The 23,222-nt window shown below is 44.5% G+C and overlaps 1 protein-coding gene and 1 pseudogene across 5 annotated transcripts in view; both read left to right on the top strand.

The window, feature by feature from the left end:
* Positions 1–12,577, top strand: part of CSMD2 (CUB and Sushi multiple domains 2) — a 617,682-nt gene extending 605,105 nt beyond the window's left edge. For 4 of the 5 annotated variants that reach the window (XM_032246841.1, XM_032246839.1, XM_032246837.1 and 1 more), the window contains 6 exons: positions 693–854; positions 2,347–2,459; positions 4,548–4,635; positions 6,136–6,274; positions 6,416–6,628; positions 10,028–12,577. In XM_032246841.1, the coding sequence (XP_032102732.1) occupies positions 693–854; positions 2,347–2,459; positions 4,548–4,635; positions 6,136–6,274; positions 6,416–6,575 (662 nt within the window). In that variant the 3' untranslated portion in view covers positions 6,576–6,628; positions 10,028–12,577. Of the gene's footprint in view, positions 1–692; positions 855–2,346; positions 2,460–4,547; positions 4,636–6,135; positions 6,275–6,415; positions 6,629–10,006 lie in introns of all 5 variants that reach the window. The other variant, XM_032246838.1, reaches the window with a different exon arrangement.
* Positions 12,578–13,746: 1,169 nt separating this feature from the next.
* Positions 13,747–14,699, top strand: LOC116529586 (annotated as a pseudogene).
* Positions 14,700–23,222: the final 8,523 nt, after the last annotated feature.

Below are 23,222 nucleotides of genomic sequence, written 5' to 3'. Positions count from 1 at the left end.
TCTGTAACCATCATTCTACTCTCTACTCCAATGAGTTCAACTTTTTTAGGTTCCATATGTAAGTGAGATCATATATTTGTCTTTGTGTGCCTGGCCATTCCACTTAACGTAATGTCCTCCAGTTCATACATGTTGCCATGAGTGAAAGAATTTCCTTCTTTTTAAAAGCTGTATAGTACTCTGTAGTGTATATATATAATGTATTATATATAATATATATTACATATATAATTACATACATATTATATAATTACCTACATATTATATAATTATATATAATATAATTACATACATATTATATAATTATATATAATTATAATTATATATATTATATATACACTTTGGAATATATTATATATTACATACACACACACACACACACACACACACACACACACACACACCCTTTTCTTTGTTCATTCATTCATGGACACTTAGGTTGTTTCCCCATCTTGGCCACTGTGAATGATGCTTCAGTGAACATGGGAGTGGATATTTATTTCAGCTCCCTCCACCCATCCACTCTGAGACACAAAAGGAGAAGAGGCCAGAGCATTCTACCACCCTCTCCACATGTTAGACACTGAGAAAAGGAAACAGACCCAGGGAGTGAGGTGGGATCAGTCATCAGGTCGCCCAATTCTAGCAGCACACACAAAGTCCCTCTCACATCTGTTTCTCAATTCCTTTAGTTCCTGGGGACGTTTTTGCCAAGAATTCCCTGTGGAAAGGGGCCTATGAATACCAGGGGAAGAAGCAGCCAGCCATGCTCAGAGTGACTGGCTTCCAAGTTGCCAACAGCAAGGTCAATGCCACCATGATTGACCACAGCGGCGTGGAGCTACACTTGGCTGGTAAGGAGTAGGCCCGTCTGTGGAAGCTGGGAGGATGGATGGGCACACACCCTTGGCAAGAATGAGCCTAATGGCATTGCATCCTGGTGTCATGCAAGGCTCAGACTTGTCTGGTGGACAGGAAAGAGGAAGTGTCTATTCATCTTTACATGATAAAGCACCATGGACTAAAGGGGAATGTTTAAATGGCAAATATTAATAATTTGAATATATAAAAAAAGTCTTATAAACAAAGAGAAAAGACTGATATTCCTAAACTGAACCAAAAACAGGGACAGAGAGTTCCCAGGAGCCAAAGTACAATCGGTCATCAAAAAAAAAGAAAAAAGAGTTTTCAGCAATCATCAAAAAAAAGTAAAGACAAAATATCATTTTCCACTTACACCACCAACTCAGGGTGTTTTAAATGATAACACTTAGTGCAGGTTGGGTTCAGCCATGAAGGCCAAACTTTAAAATGGTACAGTTCTACAAAACAATTTGATGATTTGTATCAAGATTCTTGAAAATGACTGGACCTATTAATTACATTTCTAACAATTTTTATCATAAGAAGTTGATGTGGAGGGAGTCAAACATTTATGAATAAAGGTTGTTTCCATTACAAGGCCATTTGTAGTATGTAGAAATTTTTCCTAAAATAGAGAAATGGGTATTTTAATTATAGTATATCTACTAATGAAATATTATGCCAGTGTTGAGGGAAATGCATTCATGATAATGCATTTAAAATATTACTCCAGTGTTTTAAAGGAAAAAATTTACATTCATAAGAAAGAAAACTGAAATTATTTACAGTAACATGTTATTACATTATTACAGTAACATGTTAACAATGGTTATTTCTTAGTGAGATCAGGAGAGATTATTTTTTCTTCATGCATCTCTGCATTTTCTAAAATTTTCCCAATTTTAATCTTTCTATAATCAGGAAAGTATCTTTCTAAGTATCTTAGAAAACAAGTATTTATTGAATAGTTGGATAGATAAATGAATGCATGAGTGAATGAACTTATGAATGCACAACCCCACATAAAATCATATCTATGAAATGATACGTGCACACACCTATGCAGCTGCAAGATGACATTTGTTCATTTAACACATGGTAATAGACACACTCACATGCCCCCGTGTCCATGCCCTCATGAACTCTTGCAACCATTGAACTATCTATGCATTAGTGGACAGATTAAAAGACACAAAATCATATTCTCACATATGCATGTATAAATAGAATCACAATCTCAACCCAGTAATCTAATTATGAACATACATATGCATATATTGATAATTGTTGTGTATAATCACATTCAGCCTACACAAACCCACGCTCAACACTATACTTACAACTTAAAGGTATGTGGGGAATGTTTATGTCAACATCTACATATGACAGTTCCACCCAGAAACTTATACTGACAAACCCACAAATTTGGTTTTGAAATTTTCCCACATCTTTCATGTGTAACCCCTGAACTTTATTTCCCAGGAACTTACAAGAAAGAAGATTTTCATCTCTTACTCCAGGTGTACCAGATTACAGGGCCTGTGGAGATCTTTGTGAATAAGTTCAAAGATGATCACTGGGCTTTAGATGGCCATGTAAGTTCAGCAAATGCACCTCCTCCCCTGATTCCCAGATCACTGGCAGGGAAAAGGAAGACAAAAGGATGTGCAAACTCCTGGGATCAACCTGGAAACTTGGGAGGAGGTTTTCTGTGGGGCCCTGCCTGGGAGCAGCAAGAGGGTCCTCATCTGCTAAAACAGGCAAAGGAAAAGATGTTAAAAGCCAGAAGACTCAGAGTCCAGAGGTTCACCACATTCAAGAGCCTTGGAGTAAGGCCAGGCATGATGGCTCATGCCTGTAATCCCAGCACTTTGGGAGGCCGAGGCAGGTGGATCATGAGGTCAAGAGATCAAGACCACCCTGGTCAACATGGTGAAACCCCGTCTCTACTAAACATACAAAAATTAGCTGGGCATGATGGCGTGTACCTGTAGTCCCAGCTACTCCAGAGGCTGAGGCAGGAGAATCACTTAAACCCAGGACGCAGAGGTTGCAGTGAGCTGAGGTCATGCCCCTGCACTCCAGCCTGGCGACAGAGCAAGACTCTGTCTCGAAAAAAAAAAAAAGAGAGAGAGAGAGTTGGAGTAAGTTCTGTTGTTTGAACAGAAAGCAAGGGGTAGAGGTCAGAGGCAGAGGGAATTCAGGCTAGTTGAAGGTATTGATGTGGAAGGTGGGAGCTGGAAGAAGGCAGTGAGTCTCACGTGACTACCTCGAACTTCTGCTCACACTTGAGGATGCAGATTGTGAGTGATTTAGCACAGCTTGAGATACCAGGACATGGCAGAGGCATAGGGCTTTCTTACATTCACCTATGGAAAAGACATTCTATTCTAAGGCTTTCTTGAGGTGGAAGCTGTGTCTCCGGTGACACTTCTCTGGCCACACCTTCCCATTTCACACATAGCGAAGTTGAGCATAGCGTCCCCGACTACATCCTCACTTCTCTGTCTTGGATTGCTGGAGCTAGAAGAGAAAGGGTAGAATAAAGCAAGAGGTTATGGTAGACCAGAGTAACAGAGAGCTAGGGAGAAACAGTGCATTCTCATGGACAGGACCAGCTGGTGGAGGACTGTGGCATAGTTGACTTTGCTTTATAAACACATCAGGAGGACCAAGTGGCTTCTCCAGGGGCTGGCACGTACAGGTAGTTCCTTGGTAGGCCCAAGGATATCTATAGGTCCCCTTGGTAATCCAAGTATGGGCCAGCTTCAATCATCGTGGCCCAAAACCTGTGCAGAAACAAGAGGCTCTACCATCCAGGAGGGTCAAAGTTGGGACATGGAGCTTGGAGTGCAGGCCAGGGGAAGATGGGAATGGGGCTCCAGAAGGCCAGGAATAGCCAGAGCCACTGCCTAAGATGACAGCCAACCATGGAGCCTTATGATAGCCAGTGAGGTATGTTTGTGGGGACAGCTGGAGAGGGCAGACAGAGGCTGCTCCTACCAGTGGAGCGTAGGTTGGGAGTAGCCAGGAGCGCAGGCATCCTCACAGCACGTCCTCAGTTGCTGTGGCCCCAGGCTGCACATGTGAGCATTTGCATCTGTCACATGAGCATCAGTGGCAGGAGCTATGTCCCCAGCTACACCTCCTAAAAAATTAATAGCTCTTAGAACCGTGATGAACTCTCCAGCGTACCTTTAATCTGTGAAGGACATTTTCACCAAGGTTCTGTGTGTTCCAAAGTGCTCCAAAAGCCAGTTTTTCATCACAGTACTAACAGCTACCAAGCATCTAAGGCCTTTAAATTAAGTGTTCTGGCGTGTTTTATCTTCATTAGCTCATTTAATCCTTATAGCCACTCTATGACACAGGTACTGGTAATAGTGCCTCAGTTTCTCATGTGCACTATGACACGGGTACTGTTAATAGTAGAATAGTGCGCTTTGACCAGTAGAAAATAAAATCTTCCTCCTACCTCATTCATGTAGCTGGTGCCCCTGCCCCACCCCGGGCTCCCTGGTCACACCCACCCTTGCCTGGGTGTGGGCAGAGAACAAACCCTGTGTGTCGGGGCAGCAAGTCAGTGGGTGACTCAGACCTGCTGTGCAGCATGTGCAATGAGAGAGGAGTTCTAGATACTTTCAGCGCCACCCACCTGCTCTCTGTGCTCTCCACCATCACAGGTCTCATCAGAGTCCTCCGGAGGCACCTTCATCTACCAAGGCTCCGTCAAGGGCCAAGGCTTTGGGCAGTTCGGCTTTCAAAGACTGGGTAACTAGCGCTTGTCCCTGGGAAGTGTGGGCTCAGGGTGTGTGGGAGAAAAACTGTGTGTGCCATGGTCAGGCAGAGGACTAGGGAAGTTGAGGCAGGAGTGCTTGGCCTCTTTTGGATAAGGGACACCTTTTGAGAGTCTGACAAAAGCTATGGAATACCTCTCCAAAAGCAAACACTCATGCCTAACACACTCAACCTGTGACGAACAGTTTCCTGCTCAGACCTGGAGGGGAGAGCCCCCAGCTCCAGGGACATTGGGTCTTAGATACAGCCCCCAGCCACACCCTCTGGTCAGCCCTTGGGTGTCACCCCTGCCTCAATGAACAACATCATGGAGTGTCTTAGGGCTCTCAGGGTGCCTTTGCTGTGATGTCGTTTCTACCCTAGCCCAGCCCTAGAAGTCTGGTTTTATGGCCATTTTACAGATGAGAAAACTGAGCCTCAAGACGGCCTCCCTCCCTGGTCCTTTCCTGGCCTATTTACCTAGCATGCTTCCTGTCATCCACGTCAAATGTCCACACCTTGGAGATTGGCCCTGGCCCAGAGCCTCCCGGTGCCCAGCCCTGGACTCTGGTTGGGGGAGGGGCTCTGGTTTCTCAGAAGCAGGGGATGGGGAAACAGGAGGCAGTTGTGGGTACCTGAGAGCCTCTCTGTACCCTGGGCACTGATACCTTCTGTCCCCAGGGCTCCTGCCTGCCAAGGCAGTTCACTGCATGTCCTCTGGCTCTGAGCTCCGGAAAGGTTCTCTGGACTGAGCCTTAGTCTGCCTCTGCCTTTCCCACCCACACTGCTCCTCCCCCGGATTTGTCCCAGCTCTGCCCTCATGAGCTGCATGGACTAGGATCGTCTTCCACACAGCACCCTTCACCTACTTCAAGACAGCCAGGCGTGATGGAAAGACCTTAGAGAATCACAGCTTTTGTTCTGGCTCCACAGCAGATACCCTGTGCCCTCTCAGAGCCGCAGCCCCTCAGTTAGCGGGGTGCCTAACAGGGGCCACAGTGTCTGCTTGTGTTCTTCTGAGCCCTCCCAGGCTCCGGGAGGAGGGCGAGGAAGGAGGAGAGGCAGGCTTCCAGAAGGAGATGCTTCAGCTTCAACCAGAACAGTTCTGCCTTCATCTGTCTTATAATTTGGTGTCCCTGTAAGATTTTATCTGATAAAAGGCTTCTACAGCTAAAAGAACTTAGAGACTTCTAAAGGGCTGCACCCTTGTAAGAGTTTCTGTTGAGCCATGGCTTTAGGCTCCTGCGTGGATGGCTGTCTGGGAGCCATCTGAGCAGCCAAGGCAGATGCATGCAGGTCCCTTCCCCCGGGCACTGAGTGTACACGTGGAGGCAGGCGGGTGGCCCTGGCATATCTGCCACCCCTGCCGAGCAGGAGTGAGGAACACCCTGAGTGGCAGCCCTGCTTCCCAAGAGTGCATAGTAGGGGAGGGCAGCCGACAGGGCCTCAGACTGTGTCTCTGTCACTTGATTTTTCTGCTTTGCAACTTTACAGATCTCAGGCTGCTGGAGTCAGACCCCGAGTCCATTGGCCGCCACTTTGCTTCCAACAGCAGCTCAGTGGCAGCCGCAATCCTGGTGCCTTTCATTGCCCTCATCATTGCGGGCTTCGTGCTCTATCTCTACAAGCACAGGTACCACACGGGAAGGCAGCAGGGCGGGCATCAGGCGGCCTCCCTCCCTCCCTCCCTCCCTCCAGAGCCCCCACCACCAGACCCCTAAGCCTCTCTGTGTCGCTCTTTTCATCCCGTGGTCACTTTGTCCCTTATCGCCAGGAGAAGACCCAAAGTTCCTTTCAATGGCTATGCTGGCCACGAGAACACCAATGTTCGGGCCACGTTTGAGAACCCAATGTACGACCGCAACATCCAGCCCACAGACATCATGGCCAGCGAGGCGGAGTTCACAGTCAGCACAGTGTGCACAGCAGTATAGCCACCCAGCCCGGCTGCCACCACTGCCACCGAGAGCCCCACCTCCAGCAGCCGGTGAGCAGGGATGTGGGAGGCAGACAGGCCTGATAGGCACAGACAGGGACCTGTGCATGCCAGGGGCTCCACCCAACAGAGTCGCACACGCCACACAGATACAGACAGGGACCTGTGTGTGCCTAGGGGCTCTACCCAACGGAGTCACACATGCCACACAGATACAGACAGGAACCTGTGTGTGCCTAGGGGCTCTACCCAACAGAGTCACACATGCCACACAGAAACAGACAGGAACCTGTGTGTGCCTAGGGGCTCCACCCAACGGAGTCACACATGCCACACAGACACAGACAGGGACCTGTGCATGCCAGGGGCTCCACCCAACAGAGTCGCACACGCCACACAGATACAGACAGGGACCTGTGTGTGCCCAGGGGCTCCACCCAACGGAGTCACACATGCCACACAGATACAGACAGGGACCTGGGCATGCCAGGGGCTCCACCCAACGGAGCCACACATGCCACACAGTTACAGACAGGGACCTGTGTGTGCCTAGGGGCTCCACCCAACGGAGTCACACATGCCACACAGACACAGACAGGGACCTGTGAGTGCCGGGGGCTCCACCCAACAGAGTCACTCATGCCACCACAGTCACACCAGTAAGAGGAGAGCTGTTCACCAAGCATCACTGTGTATCAGGCACTGAACCAGGCCCTTTGTGGATCTCACATATTGAATCCCTGCACCCCCTGTGAAGTAGAGGCTACTAGGAGCCTCATTACAGATGAGAAAACTGAGGTGCATAGAAATCAACTTGAGCAAGATCACACAGCTCAGAAGGTATGGGGTCGGAATCCAATCCCAGGCTGGCTCCAGAAACTGTGCTCTTCACCCCTGGGCTTGGCAGAACATCGGCATGTATCAGTCTGTTTTTCTCCAGAGAAATGGAACCAACTGGATATATATATCCTCTGGGTCAAGACCAAGCCCTGGAGACCTATACGGAGATGCACATGTATGTGTGTATATTGGTATATTGTGTATATATACATGCATACACTATAAATGTAATACATATACCTATACATCTCTATATCAAGATATACCCACACCTATCCATCTATACATAGATATGCAACTGCGTAGAGCTGTATGTATACATACATATGCATACATTATATAGAGAGAGAACTATAAATATATATTTTAAAAGAGAGATTCTTCTAAGGAATTGGCTGGCAAGGTAGAAATCTACTGGGCAGGCCAGCAGGCTAGAAATTCCAGCAGGAGCTGATGCTGTCATCTTGAGTCCAAAGGCAGTCAGAGACAGCCTTCCTCTTTGGAACACCTCAGTCTTTCTCTTAAGGCCTTCAGCTGATTGAATGAGGCCCACACACATCATGGAGACTCAATGTCTACTGATTTCAATGTTAATCGTATCTAAAAAGATACCTTCACAGCAATATCCAGAATGTTTGACCTGTCAACTGAGCACTATAGCCTGGGCAAGTTGACTAATAAAATTCCCCATCACACAGAACACAAGAGAGGGGAGGAGCCCCCCAAGATATGGACAGAGGGGGCAGACACACCCACAAGTGTACACAGTCAGTCACACACATACACACACACACATGCATGCACGCATCTGACAGGCCCACTGGGAAGAAACTAATGAACCTGAAAGGCACTGCCTCTTCCTCACTGTGTCCTCCCTCAATGACACCCTCACCTCTGGGACCTGGGACCCTGCAGGAGTTGCCCCAACAGGGTGTCCAAGCTGCACCCATCTGAGAACTGTCTTCTCCCACACATCCCGCTTTCTAGGGACAGCCAGGCGCCCTCTCTCAGGTCCTGGGCCGAAGGGCTCTGGGGAGAAGAGTCACAGAGCCAGCCAGGTAGGGATTCCCAGTGAGGGCCATGGAAAATCCGCTAAGCGGGCCATTAGCCACACCCAGGGCTAGTGTCGCACTCCTGCCACACGCTCCTGTGCATGGCAGCTCATGTGGTGGATACTCCCAGCCACACACAAATGTCAGTGCACCCAGGAAACAGGTTTGTATGAGGGGACCTTCGAGGGCCACCAATGGGGAGAGTGGGGACGGTTCCTGCCAAGGGGGTTACAAGACCAGTGAGGGGGTTACAAGACCAGCAGAGGTCATTATTGCTGCCTGGCCCCTGACATGCTTTACTCCCTTTCCACTCACACATCCAGGAGGATTTCACAGCTTCTGCCTGAGTCCCAGATGGTGAGCAAGTCAGGGACGCAGCAGATGCAGCTCCTGAATACAAATGATTTATGGGAAGAGCTCTTCCCCACCTTTTTATATGTCCCCAAAACATTTAAGTAAGGGTTCCCCCTTATTCCAGTGGGATTGTTTTAGCATGCCAAAATTACTCCTCAAGCTTCATTTTTATGCCCAATCTTTACTTTTTCCTACCTTTTTCCTGCTCAGAACTCTCATCAATAGAAGGCAAAAGGGGAAAAAAATCCCCTCTGATGTAAATCGGGGCTTGGAGGTGATCAGTGATGAATCTGATTCACTGCACAAATTATCGAACCGTATAAGAAAGAAACAAGGATGCCCCTGACCTCCACATACTGGCTGTCGCTCCACACCTGGGCTCTGCTGAGTTCCAGGTGCTGGTGTGCGCCATGCTGTCACCTCCAGGTTGGCTGGGGTTGGTGGCTCCATGTCTGGGCAGCCCTCAGCATTGGCCCCTTGCCAGCAGGCTCTGAACCCACTGTCCAGCCCACAGGTCTTCAAGAAGGCCCCTCTGACCACTTCTGCCCACAGCTGGAACATAAAGAAAGCAAAAGGCACCCTAAACAGACACACACATATTTCACATGAGTGGCTAGATGGTAATTTTTAAAAAACAATGCCAAGGAGAAAAGCTGAAATTAAAATGAACACCCTCCCAGGGAAGCAACAAGGCCTGTGCAGTCAGCAAGTCAGGGGGTGGGGGAACAGGGCTGAGTGATGATGTTTGTGGACCCCTTCCTCCACTAAAAAAAAGTATTAGCAATGAGATTTCACAACTGTGTCATCACAAAAGTGAATATAAGCCAGTCTAGACTCCATTACAGATCCATTATTATTCTACTCATTTTTGTATACGATTTTGGAAAAAACTAAAATTAGAGCATTTTCCTGGGCTCCTAAAAGTATGGTGGCCCCCAAGCATTGGGCCTCCAGGTCTATGACGAAGTTGGCCCTGGAATGGAAAAGGACAGAAAAACACATGTCCTGCTGCACGTATTTTCTGCCTACACCGCACCCCCCACCGTGGAAGATTAAACATCAAAGTGAAGATGGGGTGATTAGTCTTTTTCCCACTTGTTCCTTCTTTGCTTTGCCTTTTTGCCTTTGCCTCCTCTGCTCCCCCCTTCCGATCCCCCTGCCTCTTTTTCCTTTGCAAACTCAGGTGTGATCTATTTGTTCTCAGTTCCCCAGGGGGCAGGAAGTAGGCTCCCCTGAGCACAGTGCCCAGTGCCCATCTTCGTTGTCTCTCTGCCTTTGTCTGCTACTGCTGGGACTCGGGCCCTCGCCCTGCCACTATCTACACCCGTCACCCTGGAGAGGACTCCCGCCGTGCTCTGAAAAGGAGGCAGGAAAGGAAAAGGGGCTGAAGACGGAGGAAGAAAGTTTATGGATTTAAAATAGCAAAGCAACTTGTGGATGTGTGTGAGTGTGGGCCTGAGCACACATACCTCTCCTTCATTCACGTCCTATGGAAGAGACCATAAAAGCTTCAAAAGCAGAAGGATGCTTCATGCCCTATTCCCCACACACAGAAAAGAGATGAAGAGGGGGCGGTATGGTCAGCTTTCAAACCAATATGCCCCCCGCCCATCCCAGGTGTGAGGACATGGTGACTCGGTGACTGTAACAGCAGGACGCATCCCATGGTGTGGTCAGTGTGCAAAAACCAGCCATCTGCTGATGGACGGCCCCATCTGCACAGCAGCAGCAGCAAGGATTACCCCAGAGGCAGGAAAAAAGTCTTTGGAAATAGATTGAAAATCAGTTTCTTTATTTTTTCAAACACAATTTTATTGAGTTCTAAACCCAATGGTTTAAAAAGTTGTTTGGGTCCTGGGCAGCACTGGGAATGAAGGGAGAGCCAGGGAGGATAGGGCAGGAGTCTAGCCAGGAGCCCAAAGTCAAGTCTGGCTGTCAACTGACAAAGAGAAGAGAAGACAAGTCTGTGGTCCAGAGAGGACACCAGGTCTGGAGGCAGCAGTGGGGGCCCTGAAAGGACAGGGCAGCAAGTCTGCCCGGGTACCCAGAAAACAATGGCTGTCGTGTGCTAGGGTTATTCTCTGTGCTTGACACTTTACCTATAGTATTTCTAGTCTGCACAGTAACACCAAAATGTAGGCTTTATTATTCCCCTTTGACAGATGAGAAAATAGAAGCCTGGAAAGGCAAAGACATGTGGGGCACAGAGTTAGAAAATGTGGAGTCAGAATGCAAACTCAGATCAGTCTGCCCCAAAGTCCACTACACCAGCTGCCAGAAACCCCGGTCTAGAAGGGGCAGCCAAGAAGGGAGGAGCTGGTGAATCTCTACAGTAGCACTGTGGCCAGGTCTGGGAAGCCAGGCAAGACACCTATGTGTCCTATCTGGGTTCTGCTCTCTCCACATAGGCAGCCTTGGGGGAAGGACTCAGCTCCCCAGGCCTCCTGCAGTTGATGCTGGCTCCTTGGCTCCCAGCAGCCGCTGACCATAGCCAGCAAAAGACCTGGCAGGTCCTGAATCAAAACAACAGGGTGGCTGAAAGTCACACTCTCTCCAGCTCCTTGCAAGTGGGTTTGATTTATTTTGACAGCTCTATTATGCTTGGGTCATGGGTCATTCATGAATTCCATGAGTATTGTTGGGGAGTTCATGAGTTTAGGAATCAAAGTATGGCAGTTAGAGCCACTTTTTCTGTCCTCGGGAAGGCTCCCAAGGGCTTAAGCCCCTGTACATGGATGACATGCTGGCTTCAGAGGTTCATATCACAATTGAAATAACAAATAGAAATATGCAGGAGCGGAGATGCAGTGACACCTGGCTCTTAACCAAATTCTGGGTTGGAACAATTAGAACATCTGACTGATATTAAGATTGGCCAGAGTAAAGTGAGAGGCGTCCATGTCCAGCAGACACAATGGAGGCTGACAGAGGCAGGAGCCTACCCCTGGCCGCACCACCTCTGGGACACGGCACCCCTGGGCTTGGCGGGAGAAGGCCAATCCAGACACACATGCTCATCTCTTTGCTTGGCTGGAAACAAGTGCAGGAAGCTCCCCTCCCGACTTCGTAAGCTCCCTTCCCGCTTCTTACGATCCTCTCCTTTGGTCCCTTCCCCCTTTTTATGCCCCTCTCAGACCACCCAGTGGATGCCTATTCCTGCCCCCCACCCCTCCCCTGCATCTCCTTGTAAAGTCCCATGAGATGCCCGAGGAGCACCTGCTGGTGGGGCACCCAGCACTCTGCTGGGCATCACCCTCTGCACCCCTGGCACTTCTCTCCACCTCCAGAGGCTTGGAAGGGAACAGGGTAGATAAGGCCCTTCACCCACCATCTATGCCATACACCCACCACCACCATCCCATGAGGGAAAAAAAAAAAAAAAGTAAAACAAAAACAAACAAAAAAAACTTTTGTACAGAGATATATTTTTATTATACAAAGTTTGTACAGTACCAAAAAAAGAAAGAAAAAAAGGTGTAAATTTTTTTCATTATTGTAGGTAAACGGTAGTGGAAGCCTTTTTTGTAAATGTAATAAAATGTATAAATATGGTTTTCAGAAAACATCAAGTGCTGTAAATATGTAATCTACACCCCTTCTTGGCTTGTCTGCAGTATATACATTTAATTTATCTGTCTCTGTATATGAGGCTTCCCCCTGAGGTCCTGCATTATGGTACTTTCCTGAATTTGAAAGCAATTTTAAATTTTTTGAATTCAAATAAAATATAAATTTTTGCATTGGTTTTCTTACATTTTTATGGCCTCTTTCATGACTAGGGACAAGTGTTTGTTGGGGAAGGGGAGGAAAGATGTATTTTAGCCTAAAATCCAAGGGTGGAAATATGGGAGTCCCTTTCTTAACTGCATGGTGTTGCCACTGTACATGTTGGAAACTCCTAGCAAAAATGATAGTGGATATCCCACATGCAAAGTTAACTCAAAATGGATCAAAGACCTACACATAAGATCTACAATGATAAAATGCTTACAAGGGAACGTAGTTGGAAAGCTCCGTGACATTAGATTTGGCAGTGATCTCCTGCATATGACATCAAAAGTATATAGGCAACAAAAGAAAAAACAAATAAATTGGACTACATCAAAATTCACAACTTCCGTATATCAAAAGATACAGTCAACGTGGTGAAAAGGCAAGCTATGGAATAGAAGAAAATATTTGCACATCATATATCTGGTAAGGGGTTAATATTGAGACTCTACAAAGAACTCTTATGAAAGACTTGACAGTCATTTCTTCAAAGAAAATATACAAATGACCAATAAGGACATGAAAAAATGCTCAACATTACTAATCATTAGGGAGATAATCAGAGCCACAATGAGATGCCACCTCACACCCATTGGAATGACTACTATCAAAAAATAATAAGTGTTGGTGAGGATGTGGAGAAATGGGAACGCTTGTGCTCCATTGGTGGGAATGTAAAATGGTGCACCCACTGTGGCAAACGGTATGGTGATTCCTCAAAACATCAAAAATAGAATTAACATATTCTCCAGCAGTTCCACTTCTGTGTATATACCCAAAAGAGTTGCAAGCAGGGTCACAAAAAGATATGTTGATAGCATTTATTCACAAGTGCCAAAAAGCAGAAGGGACCCAATGTCCATCAACAGATGAATGGATAAACAAAATGTGGTACCTATGTACAATGAGATATTATTCACCCTTAAAAAAGAGGAAACTCTGACCCATGCTGCAACACGGATGAACCTTGAGGGTATTATGCTAAGTGAAATAAGCCAGTCACAAAAAAACAGATACTATGTGATTCTATTTATACAAGCTACCTAGAGTCACCAAATTCAAACAGAAAGTAGAATGGTGGTGACCAGGGACTAGGGGGAGGAAGGGATGGGCAGTTACTGTTTAATTAGCATCGAGTTTCAGTTTTATAAGATGAAAAGTTTCTGGAGCCCTGGAAGCCATACCCATTCCACTACTTTCAGCACAAAGAGCTCAATTGACACCAGGTATGACGTGTCAGCCTCTACATTCTCTCCTGATGAAAGAGTTTTTCAAGTTGAATGTGCAATGAATGCTGTGAAAATAGTAGTACAGCCACTGGATTCAGGTGCAAAGATGGTGGTATATTTGGGATAGAAAAGGGAGCCTTCCTAGACTTTATGAAGAAGGATCCAATGAAAGACTGTTTAGTATGGATTGTCATGTTGGAATGGTGGTAGCAGGTTTGTTGGTAGATGGTCCTTCTTTGGCAGATGTAGGAAGAGAAGAAGCTTCCAACTTTTGATCTAGCTTTGGCTATAACATTCCATGAAAACATCTTGCAGACACAGTTGCCATGCATATACACTCTGCCGTGATGTTAGACCTTTTGGCTATAGTTTTACAGTAGCATCTTACAATGTGAATGACAGGGCACAATTCTGCAAGATGTTTCATACGGTTATTGGGGCCATGCCCTTGGCAAAGCCAGGCAAGGTGCAAGGACAGAAAATAGAAAAGCTTCAGGTGAAAGAAATGACCTGCCATGTTAGTGTTAAGAAGTTGCAAAAATATTTACATAGTACATGATGAAGTTAAGAATAAATCTTTTATATCAGAACTCAGCAGGGTTGGTGAGTTAACAAAGGAAGACATGAAATTATTCCAAAACATGTAAGGGAAGAAGAAGAGAAACATGTGGAGGAATCTTTGAAGGAAGAATATGAATTACATGATGACAATAGGTAACATTTACTCCAGTGTCTATTCTATTTTAAATTTCTACTGCAGTCCCAGGTAACATTTAGCCCTGTGGATTATACATACTCACTAACCAATTTTTATTAAATTTTTGTATTGTGAAAAGGGAGAAGAAAGTTCTGGGGATTGGTTGCATAAGTATGTGAATATACTTAATGTACTTAATGCCACTTAACAATGGTGAAGGTGATAAATTTTATGTTATGTATATTTTATCACAGTAAATTTTTTTAAAATTTATAGTGGGGCCACATCAGCTCAGACCAAGAGCCTGAAACCAAGAAATTGCCCCCTTCGGGGTTGGAGTTTGGCCTGGACTGAGGAGCTCAGGATCTGAGAACCGCAGTCTAAGCACAGGTGGGCTTAGGCAGTAGAAACTCCACAGCAAAGAAAGGCCAAATCGAGGAGGGTCATCCAGGCAAGATGGTCATGAGAGGAGTGGTGAGGAAGAAGAGGAAAGAAGTGGCAAGAGCTAGGAGCCTATGCCTCCTTAAATTACTATGCATTTGTTAGCAATCATTAAATTCATCCAGACTACCTTCAGTTTCCTGACTCCCACTACCCTTCACTTCTGCACTATACCTCGACTCCAGCTGTCCCCCTTGTCACCTCAATAACCTGATTGAGGCCAACCTCCCAGTGTTTTGTTTTTATTTTTTGGGTTGGTTTGTTTGGTTGGTTTTTTTTGTTGGTTTTTTGTTTGTCACCCAGGCTAGAGTACAGTGGCATAATCTCGGCACACTGCAACCTCCACCTCCTGAGTTCAAGTGATTCTCCCACCTCAGCCACCAGAGTAGCTGGGATTACAAGCGTGTGCCACCATGCCTGGCTAATTTTATATTTTTAGTAGAGATGGGGTTTTACCATGTTGGCCAGGCTGAACTCCTGACCTCAGGTGATCCACCCACCTCAGCCTCCCAAAGTGCTGGGATTACAGGCATGAGCCACCATGCCTGGCCCCAGTTTTAATAAAGACATTCCATCTGGGACACAGTGCCTGGTATTTCTCTCCTGGCCACAGGGAATCAGCTGGGTGAGTGCAGCCCTCTCACTGGAACCTCAGGTAGCTTGGCAGGGATTCAGGGTGAGAAATTGAACTGTTGTCTAACACAAGCTCCTATTGGATTGGGAATCAGGAAAGCGAGGGAGCAAATATTAAGTTCAGAATACAAGTTTATATCAGCATGCAAACATGCAAATACTTTATAAGAAAATAGCAGACAGGCTGGGCATGGCGGCTCACGCCTGTAATCCCCAGCACTTTGGGAGACCAAGGCCGGCAGATCACTTGAGGCCAGAGTTCAAGACCAGCCTAGCCAACATGGACATGGTGAAACCCTGTCTCTACTAAAAATACAGGGGAAAAAAAAAAGAAAGAAAATAGAAGACAATTGCTGGACACTCCATAGAGTAAGGAAAGATTTCCAAACATCAGGTAAGGACAAGTTTTCATAAGCTGAAGGACACAGATAGAGGGGGCAAGCCCAAACTACAATGCCTGTGAGACAAGTTGTACCCCACAAATCACCCTATACCAGGAGAACACAGTGTCCCTGAACTAAGAAATCAAATGAACACCAACACCACTCCCATCCCTCACTCCAGTAGAAGCACCTGTTATTGCTGGTCCAGGAAAATCTTACACATTTATTTTCTCATGGACGAAAAAGGTTCATGGACATAGCTTCAAAGTTTCTATAAGAATAAAACATAAAATAAGTAGTAAAAACATTGTGACTTGGGTATATACCTAAGAGTGGAAAAGAGGAAAAAAGCAAAGGAAAGAAAACATTGTAACTAATTAAAATATTCCCCTAAAAATAAATAAAGGAAAGGAATGCCTTTTTAAAAAACATTCCAACATTAGTTAAATATAATCAAACAAGCAATTGTAAATATTGAAGTATAATACAAATCAGAAGCTTGAAAACTCAGAATACAAATAGACATAAAACAGGAAGAGATAAATGACAGCTTATAATAAAAGAACAGGCATATCTTAGAAATGAAGAGCAAACTGCAAAGCATTGAATGGGTAACATGCAGAAAGAATAATAAAGGGTATATGGGAAGAAAAGTTAAATAATAGAAATTATATAAACAGGTAAAAAATATGAGACATAAAGTGATAAAAGAGCACTTTGGGAAGCCAAGATGGGTGGATCACTTGAGGCCAGGAGTTAAAAGCCAGACTGGCCAACATAGTGAAACCCCATCTCCGCCAGGCATGGTGGCACGTGCCTGTAGTACCAGCTACTGGGGAATGTCAGGCAGGAAAATAAGCTGAACTCAAGAGGTGAAGGTTGCAGTGAGCTAAGATCGCACCACTGCACCCCAGCCTGCACAACAGCACCCGACCCTGACACAAAAAAAAAAAAAAAAAAGGAAAGAAAAAGAAGAAAGAATGTGATAAAAGACAGGCAAAACAAGCCAATTTATGTATAATGGGAGTCCCTAAAGAAGAAAACCTAAACAAATGAGATGGAATTAATATTTAAAATTATACTCTAGAAAAACTATTTAGAACTAAAAGAAAAACTTAACATATATATTGAAAGGCCCACCAGATTCCTAGGAAAATTACCCTGCAATTCTCAGCTCTGAGACAAACCCTAGTAAATCTGTAAGATTTTTTTAAAAAATAAAAAGAAAACATTCTCTGAGCCTCCAGGTTAAATTAGGTTGTTATCAGATTTCTTAATAGCCACATACAGAAAAATTGAAGGAAAGAATGTACAAGCCAAGAATTTTATATGCAGTAATTTTTACCTATCAAGATGACGAACACACAGTAATGAATATTCAAGAATTCAGGAACATTTTTCTCAGGAGCCCTTACTAAAGAATTTACTGTAAGGACAAGTTTTAACCAACCAAATGATAGCTGAGGAATTTCAGCAAAAGGACCGGTGTGAAGAATTGAATATTGCATATTGAAATCTACAATGAAGATGAAAATAAAGGCAAAAGAATAGTATATAAATGTCCTAGGTTCTGAGAAAGTGGAGATAACATGATTTTTTAACAAGAAGGGAAAGAAGAGAGAAAGGGGAAAGTAAAATGAGCCCATTGGTTGCCACACAGATAACAAGTGGGAGTCTCAGTTTTGGGAGTCTATCAGTTTTGTTCCCCAGAAGACACTGTGCAATGTCTGGAATAATTTTTGGTTGTCACAGCTGGGAGAGGTGTGCATCTATTGGACAGAGGCCAGGATGCTGCTAAATATCCTATAATGCACAGGCTGGAGTGCAGTGGCACAATCTCAGCTCACTGCAACCTCCACCTCTTGAGTTCAAGCAATTCTCCTGCCTCACTCTCCCCAGTAGCTGGGACTACAGGTGTGTGCCACCATGCCTGGTGGAGACGGGGTTTCACCATGTTGGCCAGGCTGATCTTGAACTCCTGGCCTCAAGGTCTAAAGATTTCTCAAACTCGGCACTATGGGCATTTTGGGCCAGATGATTTTTTCATTATAGGGCCTGGCTGTCCTGTGCATTATAGGATATTTAGCATCCCTGGCCTCTGCCCAATAAATGCACACCTCTCCCAGCTGTGACATGACATTGACCAATGTTTTCTGGGGAACAAAACTGATGCACTCCGCCCAGCTCTGTTGAAAGTAATTGATCAACAGGTGCATTGGTTGAGAACCACTCAATAAAACAGTGAGAACCTAAGTAGCAAAAAGAGGACTAAGGACATTATATAAATCTATTAATATAAAAGTAATTACTAGAAAAAAATATAAATTTTGCCAAATACTAATACGCATATTTTTTAAATACTTAAAAAAAAAAAAAACACTGTGAAAGAACCGGTAAATATCACAAATCCATTAAGTAAATACAACCCAAAATAATATGACAGGCCTGAAAACAAACACAGCCACTATATCATTAACTATAATTAGGATTAACTATAAAGGTTTTCAGATTATCTCACAAAATAAAACTTCACTCTGTGCTATCACAAGAGGCATACCTAAAAGAAGTGATTTAAAACGGCTTAAATACAGTGTAATGAAATCTAAAGCAAAGCAAAGGAATAACAGGCATATGCAAAGAAGAAAACAGGAATCACCATCCTCACCACCGGTAAGTTAGAATTCAAGGCCAAAGGAATAAAACAGGACAAGGAAGGACAGTTTACGGCACTAAAGGAGACGACTCACAATGAAGATATCACAGATATCGATAACTATGCACCCAATAAGAAAGCGCATGCAGCATAAAGCAGAAACTAGGAGGTGCAAAGAGAAATTGGAGCACATCAGTAACAGCAGTTTTAACTCACCACTCTCAGTCCATAACAACTCAAGGAAACAAAAGGAAGGCTGTAGAAGACCTAACCAAAATAATCATAAGGAAATTTTTATGAATAGGAACATATGTCAAACTCTGCACTCCAATATTAGAGAAGATGCTTTCCTTTGAAACATACATGGAACATTCATGCAAATATCCCTTCCATGTAAAGAACTCTTAAAAGTTGAGAAAAATAAGTCTAAAAATACCATAAGCAAACATTCAAAAACTATGAAAGAAAAGACACGCAAAAACCTTGAAATATATGAGAAGGCACTCACTTGCACCTGTTAGATCAGTGAAAATCCAAAACGACACACTGTTGACAAAAATGTAGGAGAAACTGGCACTGTCACAGCTGGTCTAGCTCACAGAGGACAATTTGTTGATATACGCTATTTGAGCAATGAGCACACTAAAAGCCCAGACTCTATCACCACACAATATACCCATGTAACATGACTGCACTTGTACCCCTAAATCTAGAAAAAAAAACAAAATAATAATGATAATAAAGGCAATGGATGGAAACATAGTAACTGTGTTTGAATCTATGAGTTCATAGTAACACTTTTAAAACAAATAATACTATTTAAAAGTGGGCAAAGACATTTCTCAAAAAAAATATATTCAGATAGCCAACAAACATATGAAAAAAAAAGTTCAAAATTACTATTCATCAGGGAAATGCAAATTAAAATCACAATAAGACTGGAAGCAGTGGCTTATTCTTGTAATCCCAGCACTTTGGGAGGCCAGGGCAGGTAGATCACCTGAGGTCAGGAGTTTCAGACCAGCCTGACCAACATGGTGAAACCCGATTTCTACTAAAAAAAATACAAAAATTAGCCAGGCATTGTGGTGGGTGCCTGTAATCCCAGCTAATCAGGAGGCTGAGCCAGCAGAATCACTTGAACCCAGGAGGTGGAGGTTGCAGTGAGCCAAGATCATGCCACTGCACTTCCAGTGACAGAGTGAGACTCTGTCTCAAAAAAACAAAACAGAACAATGAAATACCACCCTGCCACCTTACTCTTGCAAGAATGGCCATTATGGATAAGTCAGAAAACAATAGATGTTGACATGGATGTGGGGAAATGAGAACAATTAGATGCTGCTGGTGAGAATGTAAATTAGTACAACCTCTATGGAAAGCAGTGTGGAGATTCTTTAAAGAGCTATAAGTAGATCTGCCATTTGATCCAGCAGTCCCACCACTGGGTATCTACCCAAAGGAAAATAAGTCATTATATGAAAAAGACACTTGTGCATGTATGTTTAGGGCAACACAGTTCACAATTGCAAAGATTTGGAACCAACCTAAGTGTTGGTTGGTTAATCAGCTAATGAGTGGATAAAGAAAATGTGGTATTCCTTCACCATGAAATACTACTCAGTCATTAAAATCAACGAAATAATGTCTTTTGCAGCAACTGGGATGGAGCTGGAGGCCATTATTCTAAATAAAGTAACACAGGAGTGGAAAAACCAGAAACTGTATGTTCTAATTTATAAGTGGGAGTTAAGCCATGAGTATGCAAAGGCATACAGAGTGATATAATGGACTTCCAAGACTCAGAAAGGGGAGGCTGGGAGGGGGGCTAGAAATAAAAACTACACACTAGGTACAATATACACTACTTACACTGGTGCACTGTCAGAATTCACCTCTGTATAATTCATCCATATAACAAAAACCACTTGTACCCCAAAAGCTATTGAAATAAACATAAATAACAAATAAATAACATTTTTAAAAACTCAGTCACTTATGAAAAATATTAAGAAACCAACTATTATTTTGATAACCGCTAAGTAAAGGAGGGAAGAGCAAGCATTCATCCTGCTTTTTGTATGCAATGTATTTCAGAGTAACTACATATTAAGAAGGGGAAGAGTCTCTTTATAAAACTATTGCAGCCGGGGAGGATCCAAGATGGCCGAATAGGAACAGCTCCGGAGTGCAGTTCCCAGCAAGAACAATGCAGAGGGTGAGTGCCCACCGCATTTCCAAACAAATTTCCACTGCCCACAGACCAGCAGATTCCTGGGCCAAAAAGTTCCACAAGTTTTCGGCATGGGGGTTTCAGCTGGTGCCGGGTTGGTGCACAGAAACTTACACAAATCTGGGTGGCTATTTCAACTGGCCCCTGGAACAACTGGGAGACAGAGCAGCCCATTAAACTGAAAGGGAGGGGGCAGAGACAGGGAGCCAGGCTATCTGGCTCGGTGGGTACCACCCCACAAAACAAGCAATCTAAAACAATCTAAAACAAGCTCTGGATTGAGAGTTTCCCAGCAAGCACAGCTGGACCCAGGACAGTCCAGCTCAGTGGGGGGAAGGGCGACCACCACTACCAAGGCAGTCCTCCACTACCGAGGCAGTTCACACAGCAGCTGGGCAGAGCCTGTGGCAGCTCAGCAACACCTCTGCTGGCAGACTCTCACTAGACTACTCTGTGCAGGGCAGGGCATCTATTAAAAAAGGCAGCAGCATGACAGGAACTTATAAATAAAGCCAACCTTCCTAGGACAGAGCACTTGGGAAAAGAGGCAGTTATGAGTTCAGCTGCAGCAGACTTAAAGGTACCTTCCCAGCAGCTCAGCACGGAACAACAGAGCTCCCAGCAGAGCACTTGAGCTCCTATAAGGGACAGACTGTCTTCTCAAGCAGCTCTCCAGCCCCAGTATACCCAAAGAGACAACTCATAAACGAGAGTTCAGGCCAACATCTGGCAGGTACTCTTCTGGGATGAAGACAACAGAAGAAGAAAATGGCAGGAACCCTTACTGTTCTGCAGCCCCCATGGGTGATCCCCAGGCAAGCAGGGTCTGGAGTGGACCTCCAGCAGTCCTGCAGCAGAGTGGCCTGACTGTTAGAAGGAAAACTAAGAAACAGAAAGAAATAACTTCATCATCAACCAGAAGGACGTCCACTCAGAGAACCCATCCGAAAGTCACCAACTACAAAGACCACAGGTAGATAAAGCCACTAAGTTGGGAAGAAACCAGCACAAAAATGATGAAAACACCAAAAATCAGAACACCTCTCCTCCTCCAAAGGATCACAACTCATCACCAGCTAGGGATAAAAGATGGGTGGAGAATGAATCTGATGAATTGACAGAAACAGGCTTCAGAAGATGGATAATAACAAACTTCTTTGAGCTAAAATGTGCTCACCCAATGCAAAGAAACTAAGAACGTAGATAAAAGGTTAGATGAGATACTAACTAGAATAAACGACTTAGAGAAGAATATAAATGACTTGATGCAGCTGAAAAACACAGCATGAGAACTTCGTGAAGCATATGCAAGTTTCAATAGCCGAATCGATCAAGCTGAAGAAAAGATATCAGAGATTGAAGATCAACTCAATGAAATAAAATGAGAAGGCAAGAATAGAGAAAAAAGAGTGAAAAGAAATCAACAAAGCCTCCAAGAAATATGGGACTATGTGAAAAGACCCAATCTATGTTTGATAGGTGTACCTGAATGTGATGGAGAGAATGAATCCAAGCTGGAAAACACTCTTTAGGATATTATCCAGGAGAACTTCCCCAACCTAGCAAGCTAAGCCACCATTCAAGTCCAGGAAATACAGAGAACACCACAAAGATATTTCTCAAGAAGGGCAACCCCAAGGCACATAATGATCAGATTCACCAGGGTTGAAATGAAGAAAAAAATGCTAAGGGCAGCCAGAGAGAAAGTTTGGGTTACCCACAAAGGGAAGCCCATCAGACTCACAGCAGATCTTGCCACGGAAACCCTATAAGCCAGAAGAGAGTGGGGGCCAATATCCAACATCCTTAAAGAAAAGAACTTTCGAACTAGAATTTCATTTCCAGCCAAACTAAGCTTCATAAGCTAAGGAGAAAGAAAATCCTTTATGGACAAGCAATTGCTGAGAGATTTTGTCACCACCAGGCCTGCCTTACAAGAGCTCCTGAAGGAAGCACTAAACCAGGAAAGGAACAACCAGTACCAGCCACTCCAGAAACGTACCAAATGGTAAAGACCATCGACACAATGACAAAAATGCATCAACTAATGGGCAAAACATCCAGCTGGCCTCAAAATGGCAGGATCAAATTCACACATAACAATATTAGCCTTAAATGTAAATGGGCTAAATGCCCCAATCAAAAGACACAGACTGGCAAATTGAATAAAAAGTCAAGACCCATCAGTGTGCTGTATTTAGGAAACCCATCTCGTGTGCAAGGACACACATAGGCTCAAAATAAAGGGATGGAGGAAGATTTATCAAGCAAATAGAGAGCAAAAAAAAGCAGGAGTTGCAATCCTAGTCTCTGATAAAATGGACTTTAAACCAACAAAGATCAAAAGAGACAAAGAAGG

The sequence above is a fragment of the Sapajus apella genome, unplaced genomic scaffold (genome assembly GCF_009761245.1).
Source record: "Sapajus apella isolate SASKATOON/1434 unplaced genomic scaffold, GSC_monkey_1.0 scaffold62, whole genome shotgun sequence".
NCBI lineage: Eukaryota > Metazoa > Chordata > Mammalia > Primates > Cebidae > Sapajus > Sapajus apella.
Note: the sequence above shows the minus strand (reverse complement) of the source record. Positions and strands in the feature narration are given on the sequence as shown.